This window comes from Xiphophorus couchianus, chromosome 2 (genome assembly GCF_001444195.1).
Source record: "Xiphophorus couchianus chromosome 2, X_couchianus-1.0, whole genome shotgun sequence".
Taxonomy (NCBI): Eukaryota; Metazoa; Chordata; class Actinopteri; order Cyprinodontiformes; family Poeciliidae; genus Xiphophorus; species Xiphophorus couchianus.
Genome location: NC_040229.1, coordinates 32663593 through 32687274, shown reverse-complemented (window position 1 = coordinate 32687274; position 23682 = coordinate 32663593). Strand labels below are relative to the sequence as shown.

Below are 23682 nucleotides of genomic sequence, written 5' to 3'. Positions count from 1 at the left end.
TATACTTGAGTATATTTTAAATATACTGTATTTTTCTGACGTACATTTATCAAGTGGGTATACTTTAGACTGTACTAAAAATGTAATAAATACATCTTTAAGAACTTGCTGCTCTTTGTAAAAATTTATTTTTGTACACTTTATAAAATATACCTTAAATTCTAATTATATTAAAGTTATACTTTTGATAATCTTTTTAAAATTACACTTTGCATGTATAAATGTAAATTTTTAAATGTACATTTTAGAAATATATTACAAATATATACAAGCAATACTTTTGTGAAGTTGTACTTTTGGTAGTATTTTCAAATAGGTTCTGTGTATATTTTAATTAATCTTAATAAATACACTTCAATAATATCTGTAAGTACTTTGTAAATAGCATCTAATAATTAGACGCTAATTATATTTCAATGAAACACTTTCAGTGTTACCATACATGCTACTTTATGCTAAGGATGCCTTACTGGGTGCCTTAGTAATCTTTTGCTTTTTGTTAAAAGGGCAAATACATTTATATATATATATACATATATATATATATATACCTTTTAAACTATCCTTAAAGTGGAACTTACTGTAATGTTTAACAAAGTAATAAATATAATGTTCATGACTCAAACAGTTTAGTGACAGAGGTTCTACAGTAAAAACAGTACTTGTCCTTAACACTAAATTTAGAAGGTATCTTCACTTTCACATTTCTTTGAATATAATCTGTTTTTGTCTGTTCCTTAACTAAAACATGGAAGCTAACTTTTTTTTTTTTATTAAACATTTTGAACCATTGTACAGAATCATGTGGCATGAACGCAGGGGGCCGTATAGCGGGGAAAGTTATGACAATTTCAAGGGCCCCTGACCAACAGGGGGCCCTCCACAATGTTTTTTGTTTGCTTTTTTATTTTGTTTTGGGTTTTTTTTTTTGTTCATAGAATTTTAAAGACAATGGGGCCCTGTCAATTACAAAATAAATTATATTTTGTTTTCTAAAATTGTTTTTAGCAGTAAAAATTAAATGTTACCCCTCCCAGACCAAAAAGCCCACATTTGCCCTGAACCCCCCTGGATCTGCATGAATCGATTGGTTCCTGCTTGCAGCGTTTGACTGTGACGGTGTTTCAGCAGCAGACAGTACAAGACAAGAACGACTGCTGCAGTTACTATGCTGCTAAGAAAATTAATAAAGTAGGTTTTCAAAAAATAGAGAGACAGAGAGAGAAAAAGGTAAAAGTGTCAATTTGTAACCCAGTTTTTCTCCAAGAGGTGGGTAGACTGTGTGAGATTATCAACCATTCAACATAGTTAGCTTAGCTACCAATGACAGCAGATCAACATTTTTCCTGTAATAAGTTAATTTTCCACCATTAGCACATTGAGTGAATGAGATTGATTAACAGCACTAAGACCCTCCTCCTGGTTCCGATTGGTTGTTTTGGTCGGAACGTTGCATTTCTTTAGCTAGCAATAGTAGCTCAGGGAGGAGGTGGAGGAGATTGATCTTTTCACAGATTATCTGTCTCACAACATGGTGACAGCTTTAACAAGTATGGAGAAAACATATTTTTTATTAAAGTTATATACTGTAGCTTGAATAAAATGCAACATAGCATTTTTTTGAGAAGTCTGGGTTGCTTTATGTAAAGTTTGCTTGTTGCCTATGACTGTTGCTCGTGGGGAGAGACATTTCAGTAATCTAAAACTAATAGAAAAAATTTAAGAATTTATTTTTGTATCCTGGTCTTAGATTATTTTTCCAGTTTGACATCTTCAAACTTACAGGATTTATTGTTGATGATGAGAAGAATAAACGCAGCTAAAGAGTTTGTGAAAAAGTAATTAGCTCCCATGTTATGGAGGGGGAATGGATTATTTCAGGCAGCTAAAATATAAGGTTCCCCCTAATAACTGGCAAATATTGAGCAAATGTTACTATATTTACATGATTTGTTGTTCATCAAGAGAGAAATAAGCACACTTAAATAGTTTGTGAAAATTTTTTTTTTCCAGTGCTATAGATGGGGAACAGATTATTTCAGGTGGCTGAAATATATGGTTCCCCCCTTTAACTTTGGCAAATAATGAACAACAGTTTCCAAAATCACATGATTTGTTGTTGATGATGAGAGGAATAAGCACAGTTAAAGATTTGCTGGTAAACCATTTGTTCTTATGAAATGGAGGGGGAACGGTTTATTTCAGGCAGCTGAAATATATGGTTCCGCCCTTATAACTTTGGCAAATAAATAGAAAATGCAATCAAATCCTCAAGATTTATTGTTGGTGGCGAGAGGAATGAGCAGTTAAAGACTTGCTGGAAAATGTATTTGTTGCTATGAAATGAAAGGGGAACAAATTATTTCAGGCAGCTAAAATAGTTAAAATATGTTGTTCCCCCTAATAACTTTGGCAAATAAGAAGCAAATGTTACCAAAATCACACAATTTGTTGTTGATTATGAGAGGAATAAGAACAGGTAAAGAGATGTTGGTAAGTTATCAGCTTACTGAAAATGTAAAAATAAAAGCCTCAATATTCCTCAGGTTAGTGCGCCGCTGGTGCAATATTAGCCTGTATTATCTTTACCTCTCAGGTTAGTGCGCTGCCTTTTGCAGCAAGGCAATACATTACCATTAGCACAAATATTAGCATTTCACTTCCTTCCACTGTGATCCTTTTCCCTAGCATAAGTATTTTATCTATTTCTAACACATTAGCTACATTTAGTATACTCAATGGAGGAAGTGAATGTAAGACAGCATGCTAGTGATCCCCACATGCTAGCATTTTGGCTAATTTCAATTGATACAATTACTTTAACAAACTCAATGGTGCAAGTCCATGTTAGTCAACATTCTTGTGATTCTCCACATGCTACTGTGTAATTTTTTAGCTAAACTTAGCATTGATGCTAATTTTTAGCATCAGAACGCTGTGTCTAAACCGACCGGCACACTTTGGCAGGATCCCCTTAAATTTCTTCAGGAATTTTCTACTTCTCCTATGTAATGCTATGGCAGGCCCCAATAACTCCAGCTGTGAAAGTTCCGGTTGAGGAAAACTCAAAGAGACAGACCCAGTATTTCAATATGATATTTTATTTTTCAGTGTTTTAGTATAAAAATCCCAGCAGCCTGCTTTGGGCTGGTTTCTGTTCCCATTGACTAGAACTGTGTGTTTTTTTTCTTTTCTTCCCAGAGAATCAACTAAAGTACCAAATGTATTTACAGCAAACTGTCAGCAGGGCTGGAGGACCAACAGAAAGCCTACACTCTGCTACTCATCAGCATCTATCACACCTCACACATTTAATGCCATCAGTCCAAACAAAAACAACTAAAAAAAAAAGGGAGGGTATGAGCACCCGTAGTATTTATTTACCACACCTTCTATATAAAGTGATGCATATCCGTTTTCTGCTCTGCAATAAATTAGTCCAGGCACATTCTCTACTCTCCTTCAGGGCTGCGCTGGAGAACACGCTGATGTGACGTTCAGAGACACGACTGAAAGCTCAAAAAAAAAGACGTCAGAGTGAAGCATGAGGACGGGCAGCAGTTGGTTCTCCTTTCCTTTTGGTTTCCATGTCAACGATGCACCTTAAAACTTTAGGAGCTTCTATATAGATCTTATATAAATATCTACAAACAAACAAAAAGTAATAGTAAAGTAGTCCAGTAAAAACATTTGGATACAAAAAAAATTCACACACACAGAATTAATGCCAGAAACAAGAACTTGATGCAGGAGATCTCAATAAGTTATAAAACAAACAAAAAAACAACAAAAAAAAACAACAATACAGTATGCATGTTTGTTCTCTTTGTGGAGATAGCACCAGCAGGACCAGCAGCACCGGCGAAAACTCGTCACACCTACCTTTGAAGGTCCAAAAATCAGAGTGTGTGTACCAAATAAAACTGAAGAGTGAATAAATTAGCGTCAGGCTGTGTGTGTGATATTTACATGAGCTGCTGCTGTCACACTCATACACTGACAGATGGAGGATCTCACAGCAGCACATTTTAAGAGGTCAGAGGTCGAGCACCGACACATTCACCAGGTTCAGTCCTCCCAACTGAACGCTGAGCTCTTCCTTTGCATAGCTTTGACTACAGTGAGTCATTGTGGGACTCCAGGCAGGGGGATGGGTAAACATGAGTGTTTGTGTTGTGCGTATGAGGCAGAACGGCCTCTCTGCATGGATCATGAAGGTGAAAGGTGTTAGTTGGTGGAGCTGCTGAGACGGACAGGGATTAGCGTGTGGCAGTGAGGCCGCTGCCGCCACCATTCACCTCCAGATTCCCTCTGACAGAGTTCAGCTGCTTCATGGCCCGATCGAAGGCGAGCCGCACAGTTCTCCTGATGGAGGAAGCACGAGCTTCCTTCAGCTTCACTCTGTCCAGGCTCTGGTTGATCCCAAACGGAGCCATCTTGGATCTAGGAAGCCATTGCCTGGGGAAAGGGAGATTTGTAGAAGATCAAAAAACATCATACAGAAACGCCCAACCAGATCCTCTTAAAGCTACGATATGTAGCTTTTATCGAAAAGATGTTTTACGTTATTTGTTAAAACTGTCCCTGTGTTGTGGTAGTACAACATAAGACAGATAATCTGTGAAAAGATCAAGCAGCTCAGTAGTAACTGTAGAAAAGCTGCCCTCAGCCAGAAACAACCAATCAGAGCCAGGAGGAGGTTGATTGATAGCACTAAAACCTTCCTCCTGGCTCTTATTGGTTGTTTCCAAGTGGTGCTCATGGACCCCTTGCATGTCATTGTTTTCGTCTGGGAATTTTGAGCATGCTGGAGGGCAAAAAGATGATTCTTTTACATGCCATCCAAGCTGTTGCCACGGTAGAACAATTCTGTTAACTGAATGAAACTTGGAGATGTCACTATGAACTTACTCCTATGTTCCACAGCAAGGCGAAAATGTAGGAAAACTAGAGGTGTGCCAATCGATCGACTGCCACCATTATGTATTTATCTACAAGGATGAGGTCACTGATCAAAGATATCAATTGTGATATTTCATAAAAGTCACCAGGGAAATACAATACAAACTCTAATTGTAACCCGGGTCGGGTGTAAATGGACTACAAGCCACGAGTAGTGGTGACGTACTTCCGTTTCAATTTTCGCCACATAGATTGTTTCCAGGGAACCGCTTGCTCCTATTGTTTTTAACCATAGCTGCAAGAGCTGCACCATGAACAAGACGCAAAAGTTAAAATATTTGCGAGCTACTGGTACAACGACTGAGTTTTGTTGTGTGCCGTTGTGTTCAGTAATTAGCTGGTACCATCCAGTGCTTAGTTTTGTAATTTTCTTGCTGATATCAAGGCGACAACGGACCGTAGCCAAAACTTAGCCACTAAAGCTAACACACAGTTTGTAGCTGCCTGGTATTTCAAACTTGAGAAACGTTTGTGAAAATGTGAAATATTAGGATGCGTTGAGTCCTTGCATCTCTGTGGCTACGTCCACACTGCTTAATTCAGATTTTTTGTGAAGTCAGATTTTGTTTTGCATGGTCATTGTATGTGATCTGCTGTGTGAACTGCAAAGAACCTAAAAGTGTACCACATGCCCAGCAGAGGACGCCGTAACGTCACCATAGTGAGCGTGCTCAGTGGAAGTAAACATGGATGCTAATGGTGTAGCATATCTTGAGACGTTAACGTTGTTGTCCAACTGAAGCCAGCACATTAACAACTTGATCCTCATTATCGTCCACCATGTTTCTTGTTTCTCTTATCGTTTCCGCATGTAGGGACACAGAATATTGGTGTTTATTAAGTATCAATGGCTTACAGGTTGGATAATGTGACTTGCTGTACATCAGTGTGAATGTAGCATAACATGACTCAGTTTTGCGGCCATGTAATCAGTATTACATGATCTGTCTGAGTCGGGGGTTCCAACACAGAAACAGATGTTACACTGTTTTTACACGGGGTATCAGAATAGAAAGGGGCAGAGCAAAATCTAATTGTACAGTATGGTTTCAGACAGCTCCACGGCGTGACAGCAGTCAAGACGCTCAGCTCCTCACCAGTTGCGCTTGCTGTCGAAGAAGCGGACGAGGAAGAGTTTCTCTGCGGACCTGAACTGCATCTGCTCTCCGGCTCTGAGGACGTCCAATGGTGGAATGGGAAGCTCCACCCTGCTGTGCTGACATGACGTCCTCCGAACTCTGGGATTCACAATCTGTGAAGACCCGGGACAGACTGTGAGCTAGAAGAGAAGGGAGCAGCGCCCTTACAGATAGAACAATCTGCAGTTCATGGTGATAGACGGAGCTGCTCTGAAAACGCCCCACGACCAGAGAAGAGCATGCAGGCCGGCCCAGAGCAGGACGAGCTGCTTACACACAGCCACGACACCAACCCAGCAGTTCACATCACAAGCTACAGCATGGAGAATGGCAGAGGGCAGATGGGACCAATGGGGCAGATGGAGCATGAGTTACGGACAGACTGACACACACACTCACCAGGGCAGGGTACCAGGGATATCCCCTACATTTAGCCCAAACTAGCTTAAGAGGCTCCAGAACAAATGGAGAAGCAGCGGTGGGACTCCACACTTCTACAGGAACAACAACAAGCCAGTTATGAACAGGACACACTGTCTGCGCAAACACACACACACTCAACAATACACAGGCAGGGAGCTGAATCATACTGCTGTGTGTGTGAAGAGGACAGACCAACTCCAGCCCTGTAAACATGGGGTGAGTGTGTGTGTGGGAGGGAGGGAGAAGGGGGCAAAGTGGTGTTTTTCTGGTTCACAAAACAGAGAAGTAAGAATCAGAGAAATGATGTTCCATGCTCCAATCCTGCTGCTCTATAGAGCCACACCTCCTCCCCCAGTGTGTGCCCTAGCCCTTCCATCACTCCCTTGCAGAGCAAATGAAATTGATCCGTTCTTTGGATCAGAGAAGGAGAGGAACCCAATGAGCCGTTTGAGGATGCTTCCTGAAGAGACTGGTCAGAGGGGACCTCCTGGCTCCACATATCCCCCGTCAGCAGTGGGTCAGATGCAGACCCGGCAGCATGGGCAAGCATTGGGTGGCATTACACACCCACAGAGTCAGACATGGACTGGAACCTGTATTTTTTTTTTTTTTTAAACCTCAACGTGGACAACTTTCTATTATTCATATCTCGATTTGATACAGTAGGGTCTCTCACACTTCTCGCATTTGTGCGGGTTGTCACATGCACTTTTTTCAGTCTTTCCAATTGTTTCATCCATTGCTAACATGTCGTAGTGCGTTTTTCCGAGCCTCCTTTAAACGCAACATGAGTGCCGGTTTTAAACCTGTGCAGCAGTGACAGAGACAAGCTGCTGCTGTGCAGAGCAGCACAGATGTGCACTAGAATCACAGCAGCAAACCAGAAAAAGGAAAATCTCTTTGCACAGCATTCAGAGTGAGTCAAATAATGCTGTTGGATGCAGATAATGTTAACTAAATGATGACTAGCTAAAGTCAATATAAGCTTGTTAACAAGATTAAGCTACTGATTTTGTTGTCTATGTTCAAAAGCCCACTTTTAGTACTGGTTATATTTACTTGAGCTGCGTTTTGGGAAAAACGGTAGTTATGAGTAGTTTTACTGCACTGCACTTTTTTTCTTTTGCTTTAGTAATTATTGCTACTCTTATTCAAATAGATTAATTTTGCATTTAAAGGAATAGACTTCAGAGATTGGAAACATTAGATTCTTAGATTTCTGCAGCGTACGAGTTAATGTTTATGCAAATTTGAGCATAATTACTGAACATTTTATACATGTCCCTGTTTTCATCCTTATTATTTTGTATAAGAAAACATGGTTATTATTTGAAAGGTAAGGTAAAGGTTTGTTTTTGTTTTTATATTAACGTAAAAGCTTATTTACTCCCCCCGCCCCTGCTAAGCTCATCTGGAGCCTGGGCTGGTGATATGGGAGACTCCAGTCTGATGCTTGGACCAAACTTATTAGTTTCAGCATTAATTGTCTTAATATTCTGGTCACTGAAGAAAACTTATTTCTCCTTGAATCGTACCGTGACAGATCAGATTCCAACCAAAAATAATTTCAGTAGCCTTGTACCCTGTTACAATAATATTACTATAACTAATAAAAAAAAACATGTTGAATTACATTTGGAGCGAGGAATAAGAGTTGCTTTTCTGATTCTATAAACTGGTAAAGTTTCCTCCTGCCTCTGCTCACACAGATCAAACCACGAAGCAAAAGAAATATAACATGAGCTATCCTGGTATCCTAGCAACAATTAGAAAGGTAGCAGAGGGTGGCCTGGGGACGTCTGTTTCAGCAAGGGAACAGATACATTTCTCACCTGAAGAAATCTTGGCAGTCTTTGTGAATTGTCCATTGTCAGTACAGCTCATTAGAGAACTTTGGTCGTCTACAGTGCTCCGCCTCGCTGCCGTAGGGCGACCCTTCACACCTTTAGGCACCATGAAAGTGCTGGAAGAGATCAGATGAGGGCCACATTTAGAAAAACTTAAGAAATTAAATTGGAAGATCATTGGTCATGGCTCCAATCAGAACCCACCTGGAGTCACAGATGATGCTGTTGCTAGATGATATGCTGGACTCTGAGGCGCATCGCCGTCGGGGCTCCAGAATGCGTGGAGACATAGAATCCAGCTTCTCCTCCACCAAGAAACCGTTGGTTAACCCTGAAGCAGAAACACACACATCACATGTCACTTGTCAGGAACATTGCAGTTGCCACCAGCAAGGAGCACTGTGCTTATGTGAAGCTCAACCTGTGCCAAGACGTTTGATCGGCGTCTCTTCCTCCTCTTTCTCTTCTTCCTCCTCGTCTTCAGCACTGCTGCTGCGGGTCCTTTTCTTGGGGACCAGCAGGGTCTCCAGGCGAGGGATCACCACCGACAGGAAGGTTTTGGCACCCAGGAGGGGTGGCGATGCAGCAGGCAGCTCTGGAGTCATGGGTGCTTTCTGAGGGCTGGCACTCTTGGACTTACGGAAGATGGTGCGCTGGGGGAAGCTACCTGATAATTCAGAGGGAAAGTTCCTGTTGGGCAGCGGCTGGTCTGGAAGGGGCCTGTTGGTTGGTTGAGGGGGTTTTGAGGTAGAGGAGCTGGTGTTGTCATCAAGCTGCAAGGGAGCCTGCTCTGACAGGTGGGCAACAGGCTTCGGCGTGGGGGGCACTGAGTCGCTTGGTGAGATGTCAGGCTCAAATGAGGAGCTGAGCCGCTCTGAGGCCGGTAGAGGGACGGGAACTAATGGGCTTGCCGGACCCAGCTTGTCCTCACACTGGCTGGGGCATAGTGGGAGTTCCAGGGCAGGGGGTGGTGGATGTGGAAATGATTTCTTTAAGCCAATCTGGCTGCGGACCTCCATTATGGTCTTCTTGAGGAGCTTGAGCCTCTTGGTGCGGGACGGGCTGTGCTTCATGGCCGTACTCAGGTCCAGCTTCTCCAGAAGCTCCTTCAGCTGCTCCTCCAGCTGCGTGTGCTGACGGTAGGAGGGTGCCAGCAGCCGGTCCACTGAGAAACAACAGCACAGCACCATCATATTGTCTTCATCTCCCATCAGATCTGTGCTGACCCGACAGATTTACCACATGAAGACATTTTAAATATCCAAAATAAACAAAGGACTATATAGAGCACTATATAGTCTCTCTGCTTTCACTATAACTGAAAGCAGAGAGAGAGACAGACAGACGGACCTCAGTCTCCTTCGACCAATTGGGTCGAGACTCAATAGTTTCTCAAAATTACAAAAACTTAACTCCCTTTTATCTTCACCTGCAGACGCACAACAAACTTGATGTGAATTAAAAGCAGTGATCAGAAGGCTGCTGCATACCACCTTCTTAGAACATTAAGCGGCTAAATAATCAGAATAGCTTAAAAAATGTACAGTGACTTGCGAACGTATCTGGCCCCCTTTTCAACATTTTGCGGCTTTTCAGGCTTCAAACCCAAAGATCTAAAATTTTTATTATTTTGTGAAGAATCAACAACAACTGGGACACAATCATAAGGTGGAACAAAATTTATTGCAGGGTTTCCCCCAGAAAACTTGCTAAGCCCGGTGGTCGGGGCGCCGAGGCGGTTCACTGTGTTTTTGTATTAAAAGATGCTAAAGAGACAGGGAATGAAAATATATTACTGGGTAATTATATGTTATGAGAAAACGGCAGTGAAACACTACCTAAACCCACAACTAGTCTTGAAAACAACAAATCAAAAATACAATTAAATTGAATATCAATTATTTGCACTTCTGTTTAATCCAAATTAAGTCAGCCGCTCCATCAGGCCGCCCAGTGTTTAAAACGCAGAGAGCATCATGAAGACCAAGGAACACACTAGGCAGGTCTGAAATACTGTTGTGGAGAAGTTTAAAGCCGGATTTGGATACAAAAAGATTTCCTAAGCTTTAAACATCTCAAGGAAAAATGTGCAAGCGATCATATTGAAATCGCCACTACAGAAGGAGTATCAGACCACTGCCCACTCAAAGTCCAGACCTGAATCCAATCGAAAATCTGTGGAAAGAGCTGAAAACTGCTGTTCACAAGCGCTCTCCATCCAACTTCACTGAGCTCAAGCTATTTTGCACGGAAGAATTTCAGTCTCTCGATGTGCAAAACTGATAGAGTCATACCCCAAGCGACCTGCAGCTGTAATCGCAGCAAAAGGTGGCGCTACAAAGTATTAACACAACAGGGCCGAATAATATTGCACGCCCCACTTTACAGTTTTTTATTTGTTAAAGTTTACAATATCCACTAAATCTCATTACACCTCCCGATTGTGTCCCACTTGTTGATTCTTCATAAAAAAATAAAAACTTTAGATCTTCATGTTTCAAGCGTGAAAAGCGGCAAACTGTTGAAAAGGTCAAGGGGGCCGAATACTTTCGCAAGGCACTGTAAATGCTAACTCTGCATAAGTGGAAAAACACACACATGCTTGCACAACACTGTCAGCCACACAAGCAACCTTTTAAATTAAGCCATCAGCTTCACTGCTCTACGTGGGAAACTTTCATCAAGCCACTTACACAAATTCAGTCTTTACCATCTGATATGCTTTACATCTGATATCTAAATTGCTTTTATTCAGATGTTCATATAAAAAAAAAATTTTTAATATGACAAAGCTTTATTAGTCTAATCTCTCACTTTAAAAAAAAAGTACTATATAACTATTGTGCAACGTAAGCTTAATTCAGAGAATGTGTACAGGTGATGGTCATAAAATTAGAATATCATGAAAAGATTGATCTAAATCAGTAGTTCCATTGAAAAAGTTAAATTTGTATGTTATATTCATTCATTACATACAGACTGATATATTTCAAATGTTTATTTCTTTTAGTGCTGATTATTATTACTGTCAACTAATGAAGTCCTCATTCAGTATCTCACAAAATCAGAATATTGTGAAAAGGTTCAATATTGAAGATTCCCACTGCCACACACTAATCAGATAATTAACTTAAAGCACCTACAAAAGTGTTTAAATTGTCTCTCAGTCCAGTTCTGTAGGTTACATAAACATGGGGATGACTGTTGACCTGAGAGTCATCCAAATGATGGCCTTTGACACCTTGCACAAGAAGGCAAGACACAAACGTCATTGCTAAAGAGGCTGGATGTGCACAGAGTTCTGCGTTCAAGCACATTCATGGAGAGGTGAGGGGGGGGGAGAAAGATGTGGTTGAAAAAAAACGGACAAGTAATTGGGAAAACCACATCCTGGAGGGGATTCAAGAATCACCACACAGACATATGCAAGACATGGGTTTCAGCTGTGACATTCCTTATGTCAAGTCACTCTTGAACAAGAGACGGCATTGGTCTTGAGTAATATTCTAATTTTCTGAAATACTGAATTCTGGGTTTTCATTAGTTAGAATCATCAACATTAAAAGAAAAACATTTGAAATCTATCTGTTTGTACCGAATGAATATAATATACAAGTTTCACTTTTTGACTGAAATTGTTGACAAAAATAAACTTTTTCATGATATTCTAATTTTATGACCAGCACCTGTATATACTGATACATAAGTTAGTTTATTATGACCTTTATTAATGTAATACTAAGAGGTAGAACAGTGCTTAAGCAGTTGAATTCTCCTATTTGTTTAAAATGGTCCAACTTTATGTTACACCAGGGGCGCCGCATAGGGGGAAAAAGTTATGACAGCTGTTGTGAAGGGCCCCTGACTAACAGGGGGCCCTTCACAATTTTTCTTTGTTTGTACTGTCTATATCAAACAATTTCAAGTGAAAAAGAAAACATCCATTCTAAGTCAAAAGCAGGCTGCATTCAAATAAACAAACCCAAGTTACTAAATCTAAACTGCCTGAGAATACTGCTAATCGTTTGGTTCCATGTCTGGTGGGTTGTTTCTGACAGAGCAGAATTATTCTGTCGAACACAAGGAGGAAGTAGAGGAGCTCGATTTTTTTCAGAGCTCATCAATCTCATGTTAGGACGGCGAAAGTTTTAAAACGTAAAAAGTTATTTTTTTCAACTTACATGCTGAAGCTTAAAAACAGCTGCTCAATGTGAGAGTCCACTGGCTAGTGGAGGTTGAACGGCGCTATGTCTGTGAAATATTACAAGTATCACTTAGCGGTGATCCAACCGGGAGAGCAGAACCAGCGTCTTCCACCTATAGCCCAATGACTTGATTTTTCAAGCAATTTGCTTAGTTTCTGACCGTCATGCTCATCTGGGTGATTGTTGGTATTTGTGCGCTGCTTTTCCTGCCGTCTGATCGCTCCGGTCCGGATGTCTTTTTTTTCTGCCGTGAGCCTCAATAACTCACCAAACTCCGTCAATGCTTGTTTTTAAATGTCATATTAAATTTCCTGTGTTGATGCATTTTGATGTGATTTTTCCATCACAACAAGCAAACTTCCCCAATCACTCTCAGAGTGTTAAAGTTCCACACGACATTGCTTAGGATTTGCTACTGCGCACTTGCGCAGTGTGAAGTAAAGGGGAAGATATGCTGCACGTTGGGCCTCTGCAGGCTGCAAAGCATGAGATTCTGGTGATCGGTTTTTGTGATCGGCAATAAGAAACAGTGGTCGGCGATCACCGATCACATACTTTTTCACAGAAATCGGCCGATCATGATCAGTGACCAATCGATCGGGACACCTCTACAGAGTACTGCTACTATTTTCTATTGCTATTGATTATGATATATACACAGTATATTGTAATTGATTTATTGCCCAGCCCTAAGTCAAAGTCCTCCAAACCACTGGTCTGGGTCTGACTCTGGGTCGGGGTCAGGGTCGAGTCTAGAGTCTCACCTTGTCTAAACAGCTGGAGGGTTTAGACAGAGATATATTTACTCATAACTCTGATTCATGGGTCTCAACTTTTAGACACCTCAGCTGTTTCACATCCAGCATGCAAAGCTGCTGACATGAGCTTCAGTGGGAACAGTTGTCCATGCATTAGATACTAGAGCTGTCCTTCCAACTTGCAGTGATCTCATGACTGTGTTACTGTGTTTGGGCTAACCATAACTCCAGTGTGTGGGGGTTATGGTTAGTTCAGACTCTCAAAAACTGTTAGCAATAAAAGTTAAGATGAGAGTCTCCTTTTCCAGGATAGGGTCAGCGGTTGGTTAGTGTGAAAGAGAGTTTCTGTTCTTTAATCTTAGGTTTTTATTCTGTTCACTAAAGGTGGACTTGGCCCCAAAGTCCACCTTCCATGAAATTGTTAAATGATTCTTGCTAACTCCTGCTTCACTCCTTTCCTAATCGGATGCATTCACTCACCGTCCTCCCAGGAGAAAGGAGCTGGGGCCTCCAGCTGCGGGGCTTCTGACAAGTGTAAGCAGCTGGGGAAGTCAAAGCCGATCCGATCCACCTCTCTGCGAGCTCTCCGTAGGATGACCCCTCCGTGGTCCAGCATCCTCTGAGCCGCCTTGTAGAAGAATGTTTCCTTGGCGTTGTACGTCATGCAGTTACTAATTATGAGGTTAAAGTCATCCTCAAACTCATCCAAGCTGCAGTAACTGTGAGAATCAATTCGTTTCCTCATAGTTGAGAAGTCCATGGGCTTTCTGATGTGCTCCAGGTAGTCTGGGACCTGCAAGGGCAAACAAGACACAACGAGGCTGAGAACATGTAGAGCAGGCATCTAAAACTCCAGTCCTCCGGGGCCAGCGTCCTACTTCAACCTGCTTCAGCACACCTAGCTTCAACGTTAGCTCATTAGCAGAGATTTGTAGAGCAGGACTGCATGCTAGAGATAGAGGCTAAAAATTTAATTCCAATGTGTAGGACGGGGGACAAATCTGAAAGTTGCAGGACTCTGGCCCTCGAGGGGAGTGGTCTGCAGTTTGAGACCACTGCTCTAGAGAGACTCTAAATGAAACTTTCAGACAGAACAGCTGTTACATCTGGATAGTTATTTCATACCGTCTGTCAGAAGAATGACTAAGTGTTACAAACCTCCTTAATGCAGACAGGCTGTGCGAAGATGCCGTACTGGTCCTTGTCCTGCAGCTGACTGAGCACAGCTCTCAGCAGGATGTTGAAGGGAGTCAGCTGCAGCTCCAGCACCGACTGATGCAGCTTTATCTGCAGAGAGAATAACAGAGCAGCTGCTCACAACAATCATTCTGCTGCAGGAACTGATTAATTAAACGGATAAATCAGAGCAGACAAATACTTTTTATCCTCATAGAAGCTTTTTGCATTTTCTCACACTGGAGTTTTTTGTGACAGAATGACAAAGCACAAGATAAAGGTCAAATGGACAGAAAATTAAATATCCTTTAAAATGTGGAGACAAGCTGGAAAAAAAGCTTTTCTGGGTTTTGTTTGTCTTCTCATCTAGAAAGGCCAGATCTGGAAAAGTGACATCAAAGAGCCAGATGTTGGTTGGTTATTGCAGGGGTTCCAATCGGTCTTCATTTTCTTTTTCTGTGGTATTTAATGTCTATCTCTGAAGTAACTAGAAGGGCTTGTCTGGTTTGTCATTACTCTATTACTGGAGCATTAGTTGCCAGGTAATGGGATCATGAATGGACTAAAGATGATCAGACCCAGTGAAGCTAATCAGCTGCACTGTTTTTTTATTCACAGGGTTTCAGAGTAACGGAGTCAGATAAAAAGACAGAACATTTTCTAGATTTACATCTGTGAGACAAATGGAATACTTGAGCAGATTTAATCACAAAGTTGTTGAATAGTAATGGAGCACTGAGACAGTGAGAGAGGAGTGACTGACTCTACCTCGTCCCTTTTCAGCTTCTCCCGCTTCCTGATGAGCTCCAGCAGCAGCCGGGTTCGCTCCAGGTCATGGCGCAGACGGTGCCACACTTTCAGCTGCTCCTTCAGAGCCTGATTTGTCTCCATACGCTCCTGAAGACATCACACAAGGTTTGTGATCAGTATCAGGAGAACATTGAAGCGTTGAGGGTGAGTGTGATGGGCAGCATTGACCTTCTGCTGCTGAGCTTTAGAGGGTTGAGGGTTGGCCTGCAGACGGCGGATCAGAGGCACGTTGTTCCTCGATTGCCTCTTCAGCACCCAGTAACTCAGCAGCCGCTCAACAAACTGCCGCTTCCTCTGAACTGCTACCTGGTTCAAGATGGCATCGAAACTGGGCCAGACAGCAAGACGCATTTACTAACAGAACACTTTAGACTGTGGACATTAGACACTTTTCACATTAGATTTGTCTAATTCTCACTAAATCTTTGGACTCCTTGCTTCGAAAATGTTCTTAAAAGAAAAAAAATTACCTTGATGCAGTGACGCTGGGCCCAGGGTTAGCTTGGGTTTCAGGTTCTAGTTCAGGTTCTGACTCTGCTTTTTTCATCTTTTTCTTCTGCCAGCTTTTGGAGCGAGGCTTCCCCCTCTTTTCTGCCCGCTTGTGACAGGCTCCATTCTTGAGACGGAGCTCGTCGTAGACATTGAGAGGCCGCTGGTCACAACCTTCGGGTGTGTGGCTACAGCAGTAGGCGGTCTTCTTCACAGAAAAGGTGGTGGTGCCCGACTCGGTGAGCTCTTTGACGGGCTCCATTCTCATGTAGAGGCCCGCCTTCTGGGCGCAGCTTACATGGAAAGCGGTATAACAGTTGATCTTGTCACATTGGATGCAGGCCCCAGCGCCCTTGGCCTTGCACAGGTAGCATGTGAGTTTCCAGCGGGCGGGGGGGATGTTGCGGACGCCATCAATGGGCTCGATGAAAACTGTATCAGAGAAGCCAACCTCGGGGACCCACATGGCACAAACCACGTGGCCCCAGCGATCATCATCTGTCTTTTTCAGAGCTCCTCCACGATTCGGGCAGAAGAGGCACTCGGCCGGCCGCGACGGACGCTGTAGGCAATGACGGCACAGCCACTGACCCTCTGGGATGTACGGCACGCCGTAGCACTCCTGGTGCACGGCGATGTTGCACGAGTCACAGAAGAGAATGACATTGCTGTCAGCTCCGTCTCCGTCCATGCAGATGCAGCAAACAGCATCTTCATCCACCAGTGACTGCAGGTCACTCTGGCCCTGTGTAGCTAAGAACGACTCTTTCTCAAAGCGGTCCATGAGGAACTCAAAAAGATTGTGTGACACCTGGCCAATGCCCTCGCTCTTCCTCTTCTCGTTAATGATCTCGAGCCAGGCGTAGTCCTCCTCGTCCATGTCATACTCCACTTCCTCATCCAGCTCCTCAGTTGTCCTCTCAGAGTATTTGTAATACATGGCCGGCCTTTTTGGCACCACCGGCAGATTGTACTCCACCATCCTGACCTTTGGCTCCAGGAGACTGCCCAAGCTGCTGCCATGTGACGCAGTGAGAGCACCACTCTTCTTCTGCTGGTTCATTTTGAGGCGTACAGAGCGAACCAGAACCTGCTGGGGCTTCTCGTTGTTTTCTTTGTTGCTATTGCACTCCAGGATCTCCTGAGCCGTAGGGTCGTCGTCGGCGATGACATCCAGCTTGTCATAGATGCTGAGCCGGTGCACTCGGCCATCCACTTCCAGCTCTACCATTCGCTGAGCTTGTGCGTATGTGAGAGTCTCTCTGTTGGGGGAGGGCTTGATAGGAGAAGACTCCCTCTTTAGCGTGGTGGAGCGGCGATTTTTGCATTTTTTCTTCATGATGAAGATATCAGGATTCTGTAGAGAACAGAGGAAGTGAGTATTAATGACTTACTGATGTAATGGTATGGCAGAAAAGTGAAGAACACCACTTGTGGATCATTAGCAAGCTTTCTGGAGCAACAGCAGGAACGTTTGGGCTGATGCAACAAAATATGACACAATGACCAACTCAATTCGAGTGCAACTTTACTTACGCCTTCAGTTGACAACATTTGACGTGAGAATGTGTTTCCAGAAGGCTTTGACCTCTTTTAGCCACTCAACATGTAAACTTTAGCAAGATGCTACAGGTTTTAAATAAGATTCTTTTATGGACACACCCAGGCCTGGGAACGCCTCGGGAAGAGCTAGAAGAAGTGGCCGGGGAGAGGGAAGTCTGGGCCTCCCTTCTGAAGCTGCTACCCCCGCGACCCGACCCAGGATAAGCGGAAGAAGATGGATGGATGGATGGATATGGACACACCACCCAAGCTTTTTCACATTTGTCACATTAACACAGAAACTTCAATGTGTTTAACTGAGTTTGTGTGATAGATCAACATCAAACAGCTCATACTCTTGAAGTGATGCATGATTTTCTGAAATTTTTCAAAAGAAGGTGGGGCATGGAATTCAGTACCTCCCTGAGTCCAGTTACATTTTCTAGTATTTCAGGGATGTCTTCATCAGTCTGACTAAAACCTTTTACAGAAGAACACAATTTCTCAACCCTGGTCCTCAAGGCCCACTGTCCTACATGTTTTAGAGGTTTCCCTGCTTTAATGTGCCTGATTCAACTGATTGCAATTCAACAAACGCCTGTTAATCAGTCATCAATTGAAATCAGCTGGAATGAAGCAAGGAAATACCTAAACATGCAGGGCGGTGAGCCTTGAGGACCAGGATTGGGAAACACTGCATTAGAACAATGTTCAACAGACCAGGACTGGATGATCCTAGGAGAACATGCAACAACGTTGGTGAACAATGCTATAGCCAGTAGGCCTGTTGCAATAAACAATAAATCAATTAAAATGAGCTTGATAATAAAATGAGGGCAATAATATTGCTTGTTTGTTTTTTGTTGTCTCTCTCTCTCTTCCTACCAAAATGACTGGATGACAAAAAACTTCTGGTACCTCAAGTTCCTCCTCCCGTCTTGCTTCCTTGGTAACAGCAAAATACAGAGGTACCTAAAAGCATCAGTTTTCCTCCACTCAGGCTGAACCCAACACACAGGACACAAAAGTGACAACAGCGACAAAAATTGAAACATTTTCAGCTTTCTTGTGTCAAGTCACTACACAAAAAAAGTTGTGCATGTCTGTGTGTATAAGCTAGAAATTTCACACGCACGAATTACACTGTTCGCTCTTCTGGATGAGGGCAAGCGACTGTTGCCTCAAGCTCCACAGAAAATGAATGGAGAGGGAGCAGCGCTGTCTACCTTCAAAATTACTTCAGCTATCTGCTGAGGTAATGGTGGTAGGTGGCCTCCTACCACAGGCCACATCGCCTATGGTAGGAAGCTCTGTGACCTCCTACCACAGAGCGTAGCATAAAGTTCGGTGCAGGAGCCAGAGAAACGCTGGTTTAAAAGCGGAACATTTCAGCTGTATTCTGGCAGTGCTTTAGATTCGTAGTGAATGACCATGGTGAACCACTGAACCTGTGGAGCCGCTATTTTGTAAAACAGTAACAACTAAACAATACAACCAACATATCTGCACCTAAAATGTAACGATGAATTTTAGATGCATTGGTGAATGCTGGTTTCCTTGTTTGGGGACCGCCCAATTGACATACAACAATACCATTGTTAGGAGAGGCTTGTTGTGCACCTCAAGGGCATCCGCTCAGGGTGGCATCTTGCGGGGGGCACCCCCAAGTCTACCTTCCATGGACCAGAGGATCTGAAAGTGAACAGTGGCTAAAGCCAAGCCCCAATCCCCCTTCCAATTTTTTGTATTTAAAAGGTCTTCTGGTTCCAGTGCTAAATGTTCTTTCAAAGTTAGTTTATTGACATCTGAGAGGGTGTATTTTCATTGTTCTGCTATTTTTATGCTATTAGTTAACAATGGTCTCAAAATAACAATACTATCGTTTATCGTAATTACTTCTGGGACCAACAAAATTTGTCATCGTGACAGGCCACATCATTTTATATAAATGGACATATTTAGCTAAACAGGTGAATGTCTTGCTGCTTTAGGCTTATTGCAAACACAGATCACATCTGCTGAGTATTTTATACAGCTGTTGGAAAATAATCAAACTCATTTTCATTTCAACAACATGATTTTATTGGAAAAATGTATCTGCTTGAACTACCATGGCAACTACCACTGGTTGCCATGACATATAGTGATAGTTTAGTAATGACTTTACCAGAACCAGTACCAAAGTTCCCAAACATTTAGTTCCAAACCAATCTACAATTACATTGCTGGCCTTAAGGTTGGTTGAATTGGTGACCAAATTGCAACATTTGTTCATTTTCAGCTTCTGCAGTTCTCTTTCACACTGTACTGTATCAAACCAACCAACTTTGAGCAATCTCCCCATCAACCCCCCGCCTATGATGGCACTGCACCAAGAACCACTGGAGGAAACGAAACTAAGACCTTGGAAGAAACTACTGAGTGCAACTTCCTTCAAAAATGTAGGTTTTTTGAAGGAAGTGGTCAGCTTTTTGCTGTTGGAGGATTTTGTTTTTTCCTCTCCATCATAGTTTGATTACACATTCACACCTCCCCAAACGAACTGGACTGGAGTTTGATTAAAGTGGACTAAGCAGGGCTGGTGGGAATGAAGCACCTAAGAGTCAGAATAGATGGTAATTGTTCAATTAGATAATATTTACTGCAGTCCAAACAGTATATTTTAGGGCTGAAACGATTCCTTGAATGATTCGAGTACCTCACTTATTAAAATTCCTCGAGGAAAATTTACCTGCCTCTAAGCTTTGTTAATTTATGTTTTATTATTTAGCGCACTGTGTTCCGGCCCGGACATTATTTGTGTTGCGCGGAGCTCTGACTTCCGCCTCTGAGTTGTTGACGAAAGCCAAGTGTTAGCAGCATAAAGTCCAATTTTCAAGTTCGGCCCGTGGGGATTTTATTGATTGATGATAATGTCTGGGTTTTCATCATTTTGGGGGGACCAATAGGCATCCTTAAAATGAATGGTGCGATGCCTGGAGTACTGCAGCCTTTCTCCACTGGGAGCTGCTGATTCAGAACAAAAAGCGGGAAGAGCGCTGCGGAAGTATTTATACAGGTGAGCGGATAGACTGAACACGGGCAGGCGAGTAGTTGATGCTTATAATGTAACTGTAGCTTTATGGACGAACCGCACAATAAATTTCATATTATCCCGGTCTGAACAAACAGGTGACGGAGTGCATGGTGGTGGTACATGGCTGGTTGATGAGTTTCTGAGTGTGACAAACGAAGGTGCTGTAAATATCCCGTATTGCTCCCTGGTCTACCGTTCGTCGTTCCCCCCTGACTTATGTTCAGCTGTCCCCTGGTCTATTTCCTCTCGCCACCCCCCATCTGACGTTCGTTCGTTTGCCTGCCCACCACCCCAAGCCCCCAAGTCCAGGCGCCATTTCCCGTATTCTCAAACCCAAAGCTTGACAGGTATGGGGCAAGGTGAGAATTCATCTATTAAACTGACTGAAGATGAATACATAAACTAAAAACTGGAGTATAGACATTTTTATGAGCCTGTGTAACCTGCACAAAATAATCAATCCGTATTTTATTTTGGCGGGTCAAACTGACAGCACACTTTAAGGTCTGGGTCAGAGGTGAACTCTGATCTCCTCCATTGCTGTCGTCGCTGTGGCTAGCTGCTTGTGTTGGTGGTTTTGTAGGATGGTACACACACAGGCTCCTCAGCCGAACCTTTCTCACTGCCTATTATCATATTTGGCCGTAGTCAGGCGCCTAGACTTAATTAGCATTACACCTGCCTCTTTATTATTAAATTGAATATAATTTCAGATCTTTGTATAACTTTTCTCCAGGTTTACTTAGAAAGTTAGCCATTATTGTTACATGTTAATTTTCTAAACTACAGAAAAGTAACTGTTAGGGAAGCTCAAATATGAAAAATTGGACTGATATTGATATCCGATAGTAACACTGGTGGTGTGCCAGATATACCAATTTTTTTTTAATCCAATTACTCGATTAATCGTAAGAATAATTGATTACTCGATTACTAAAATATTTGTTTACAACAGCCCTAGTATATATATTTAACAGTTCAGCCATAGACTCAAATGAATTTAGCTCTAGTTGAGTCTTTAACTATGCTGTTATAACATGAGCAAATTTTGATCTAAACAGTCCCATACTATCTCAGGGGGTATATGTACAGTGGGTGTCCTGCTGGAAGGCAAACCTCCACCCCAGTATTGAGTCTTTTGCTGCCTATAACAGGTTTTCTTCAAGGATTGTCTAGTATACACCCCCATTACAGGGTACCAGCAAAAAACACACCACAACAAATTAAACTTTGAACACACATACTCTACTTCAAGACTTCCTCAAATCCAGTCCTCAAGGCCGACTTACAGCAACTTTTAGATGTGTCCCTTGGTCCAACACATTGTAATCTAACGAATGGCATGTTCCCTTTGCAGAGCTGAAAGACTGCTGGTGAGGAAAATCAGCCATTTGATTCAGTTGTGTTAGAGCAGGAATGCATCTAAAAGTTGTAGGATGGTAGATCCTGAGGACTGAAAATGGGCACCCCTGCAATAAGTGGTTGGCCTGGCAACAATCCATGACAACAGTAACCAAAACACAAATCAGGCTGCTGCAAACATTACACTGGATCTGTGGCTATGAGCTAATTAATCTCAAGGAGGCTGTTGGGGGGGGGGGGGGGGGGGTTTACACCTTAATGATCCCATATTTTCCATTTCAAGACACAAAATGAAATTTACAAACAAAATGTTTAATGAGGAAATTCCAGATTAGTTGCATCTTGTTTGTAATTGTGATATAAGGCATATTAGGTTGCAAAAATGTAATTGTTTTGGTTTGAGTTGTTCCATGTAACCCATGCAGAATTTCCAAGAGTTGGATATTTCAGATCAATCTGGTTGTGTACACATTTAAAAGTGTGCTTTATTTAATATGGCAGGGAAAGAAAACAAGTTGGCATCTCCAATGTCCGGATGCTGGTAGTTGCAGCATTAGCACTCTGTGTTGTCAGCCATGTGTTGAACAGCCCTCTTCATAGGGTGCAAATACAACACGGAAGCACGCGTGGCTTCTAAAAACTTCCACACCTCTTCCGCTTTAAACGTGCCTCTCCCAGGATTGTTCCTACACCTTTAATTGCATGAATAAACAAGCCTTGGTTGACTACCGGAAACGAAACGTTCACTGGATGAATGAAAGCCAAGCAACCAGGAGCAGCCGGCCTCCAGATCCGCCTAAGGCGACCTTCCTACTGGTTGCGGAGCCCTGGCTAAAGCCGCTCTCAGCTAATTGTTGCGGAATAACGTCAACGTAACCCAAGTTGACCCGGAGCTAACCTCGAAGAAATAAAGCGTTGAAAACAATATCTAGAAGGTGTCATCTCTGCGATAAGGCAGACATGCCTCAGAGTTACCAGTCAGGACGACCTGATCATGCCCTCCAGACAGTCCGTGGCCTCTCTGCACGCCAGCTAAAAACATAAGGACACTCCGTCCAGGAATCAGGCTAACGTTACCACGCTAGCACAGGGGAGAGGAAATATGGCGACACAAGATACTGACTCCACTGAAATGGTTTCTTTACTGAAGAATGTGACTTTTTCTTTTTCTTTTCCCCGGAGTTTCACAAATTAGCAGTGAAGACGTGGTGAAGAAATGAAGGCAAACCTACCTCTGTGTTTTCACGAGCTCGGTTTATAGAAACGGTAGCAATGGCGACGCGGCCTGTAGATAACAGCGGCAGTGAAATCCACAGTCGGGCCGTTCCATCCAACGGCAGTCGTGGCTCTAGCTGAACCGAGTGGAAGTGACTGACTGGTATCCAGGGCGACGGAGATTGTTCCTGAGGTTTTATGTATATATGGGAATAACTACTGACCGTTTGGACAACGAAATATCAGTAGGAAGTGGCACAGCTCAGCGGCAGATAGGGATTCTCTTCCCCCACAACAATGCAGCTGTAAGTCGCCACGTACCTACGTCATCACGTACGCCAGGAAGTCTTTTCTCGGAACGCGAGAGAAAAACAGTACACCCAGAGCTGAAAACGTTTATATTTTTATTTATGTTGAATATAGAGCTAAACAGTCTTATAATTCACAAATACACAGATCGACATCCACAAATGCACAGAATAAGATTCACACTTGTAGTTTTGATGCAAACACAAATACATCTTGATTTACAAGCTGAATTTTTGAGAAGTTTGAGACTCCCGTGACGTCTTCTTCTTCTTCTTGAAATTTAATGGCGGTTTGCAAGAAACATTAGGTGAGTATTACAGCCACCAACCGGTAAGGAATGTGGGCTACATGACATAAATAAAACAAAAC

At 42.6% G+C, this 23682-nt stretch overlaps 1 protein-coding gene across 4 annotated transcripts; it reads right to left on the bottom strand.

The window, feature by feature from the left end:
- Positions 1-3080: 3080 nt before the first annotated feature.
- Positions 3081-23300, bottom strand: LOC114152169 (bromodomain-containing protein 1-like). Of its 4 annotated transcripts, XM_028029983.1 has the most exons (12): positions 23022-23300; positions 15791-17166; positions 15489-15648; positions 15279-15407; positions 14493-14621; positions 13815-14127; positions 8793-9536; positions 8576-8702; positions 8357-8487; positions 6501-6595; positions 6060-6214; positions 3081-4458 (listed from the first exon to the last, which is right to left on the bottom strand). In XM_028029983.1, exons 2-12 carry the CDS (start codon positions 17146-17148, stop codon positions 4260-4262), a joined length of 3540 nt encoding a protein of 1179 aa, XP_027885784.1. In that variant the 5' UTR covers positions 17149-17166; positions 23022-23300; the 3' UTR covers positions 3081-4259. The 4 variants fall into 4 exon arrangements, with proteins under 4 accessions (XP_027885784.1, XP_027885761.1, XP_027885776.1 ...); XM_028029960.1 differs by lacking the exon at positions 6501-6595 and having other exon boundaries at positions 4441-4458; positions 6060-6241; XM_028029975.1 differs by lacking the exon at positions 6501-6595 and having other exon boundaries at positions 4441-4458.
- Between the last annotated feature and the right edge of the window lie 382 nt (positions 23301-23682).

Excerpts from the sequence above, each read along its gene's own strand:
- LOC114152169 (XM_028029983.1), bottom strand. The coding sequence starts at position 17,148 with ATGAAGAAAAAATGCAAAAATCGCCGCTCCACCACGCTAAAGAGGGAG. Across the intron at positions 14,622-15,278 it reads AGAAGCTGAAAAGGGACGAG|ATAAAGCTGCATCAGTCGGT; the intron begins GTAGAGTCAGTC and ends TTCTCTCTGCAG. Across the intron at positions 14,128-14,492 it reads AGCCTGTCTGCATTAAGGAG|GTCCCAGACTACCTGGAGCA; the intron begins GTTTGTAACACT and ends TTGCCCTTGCAG.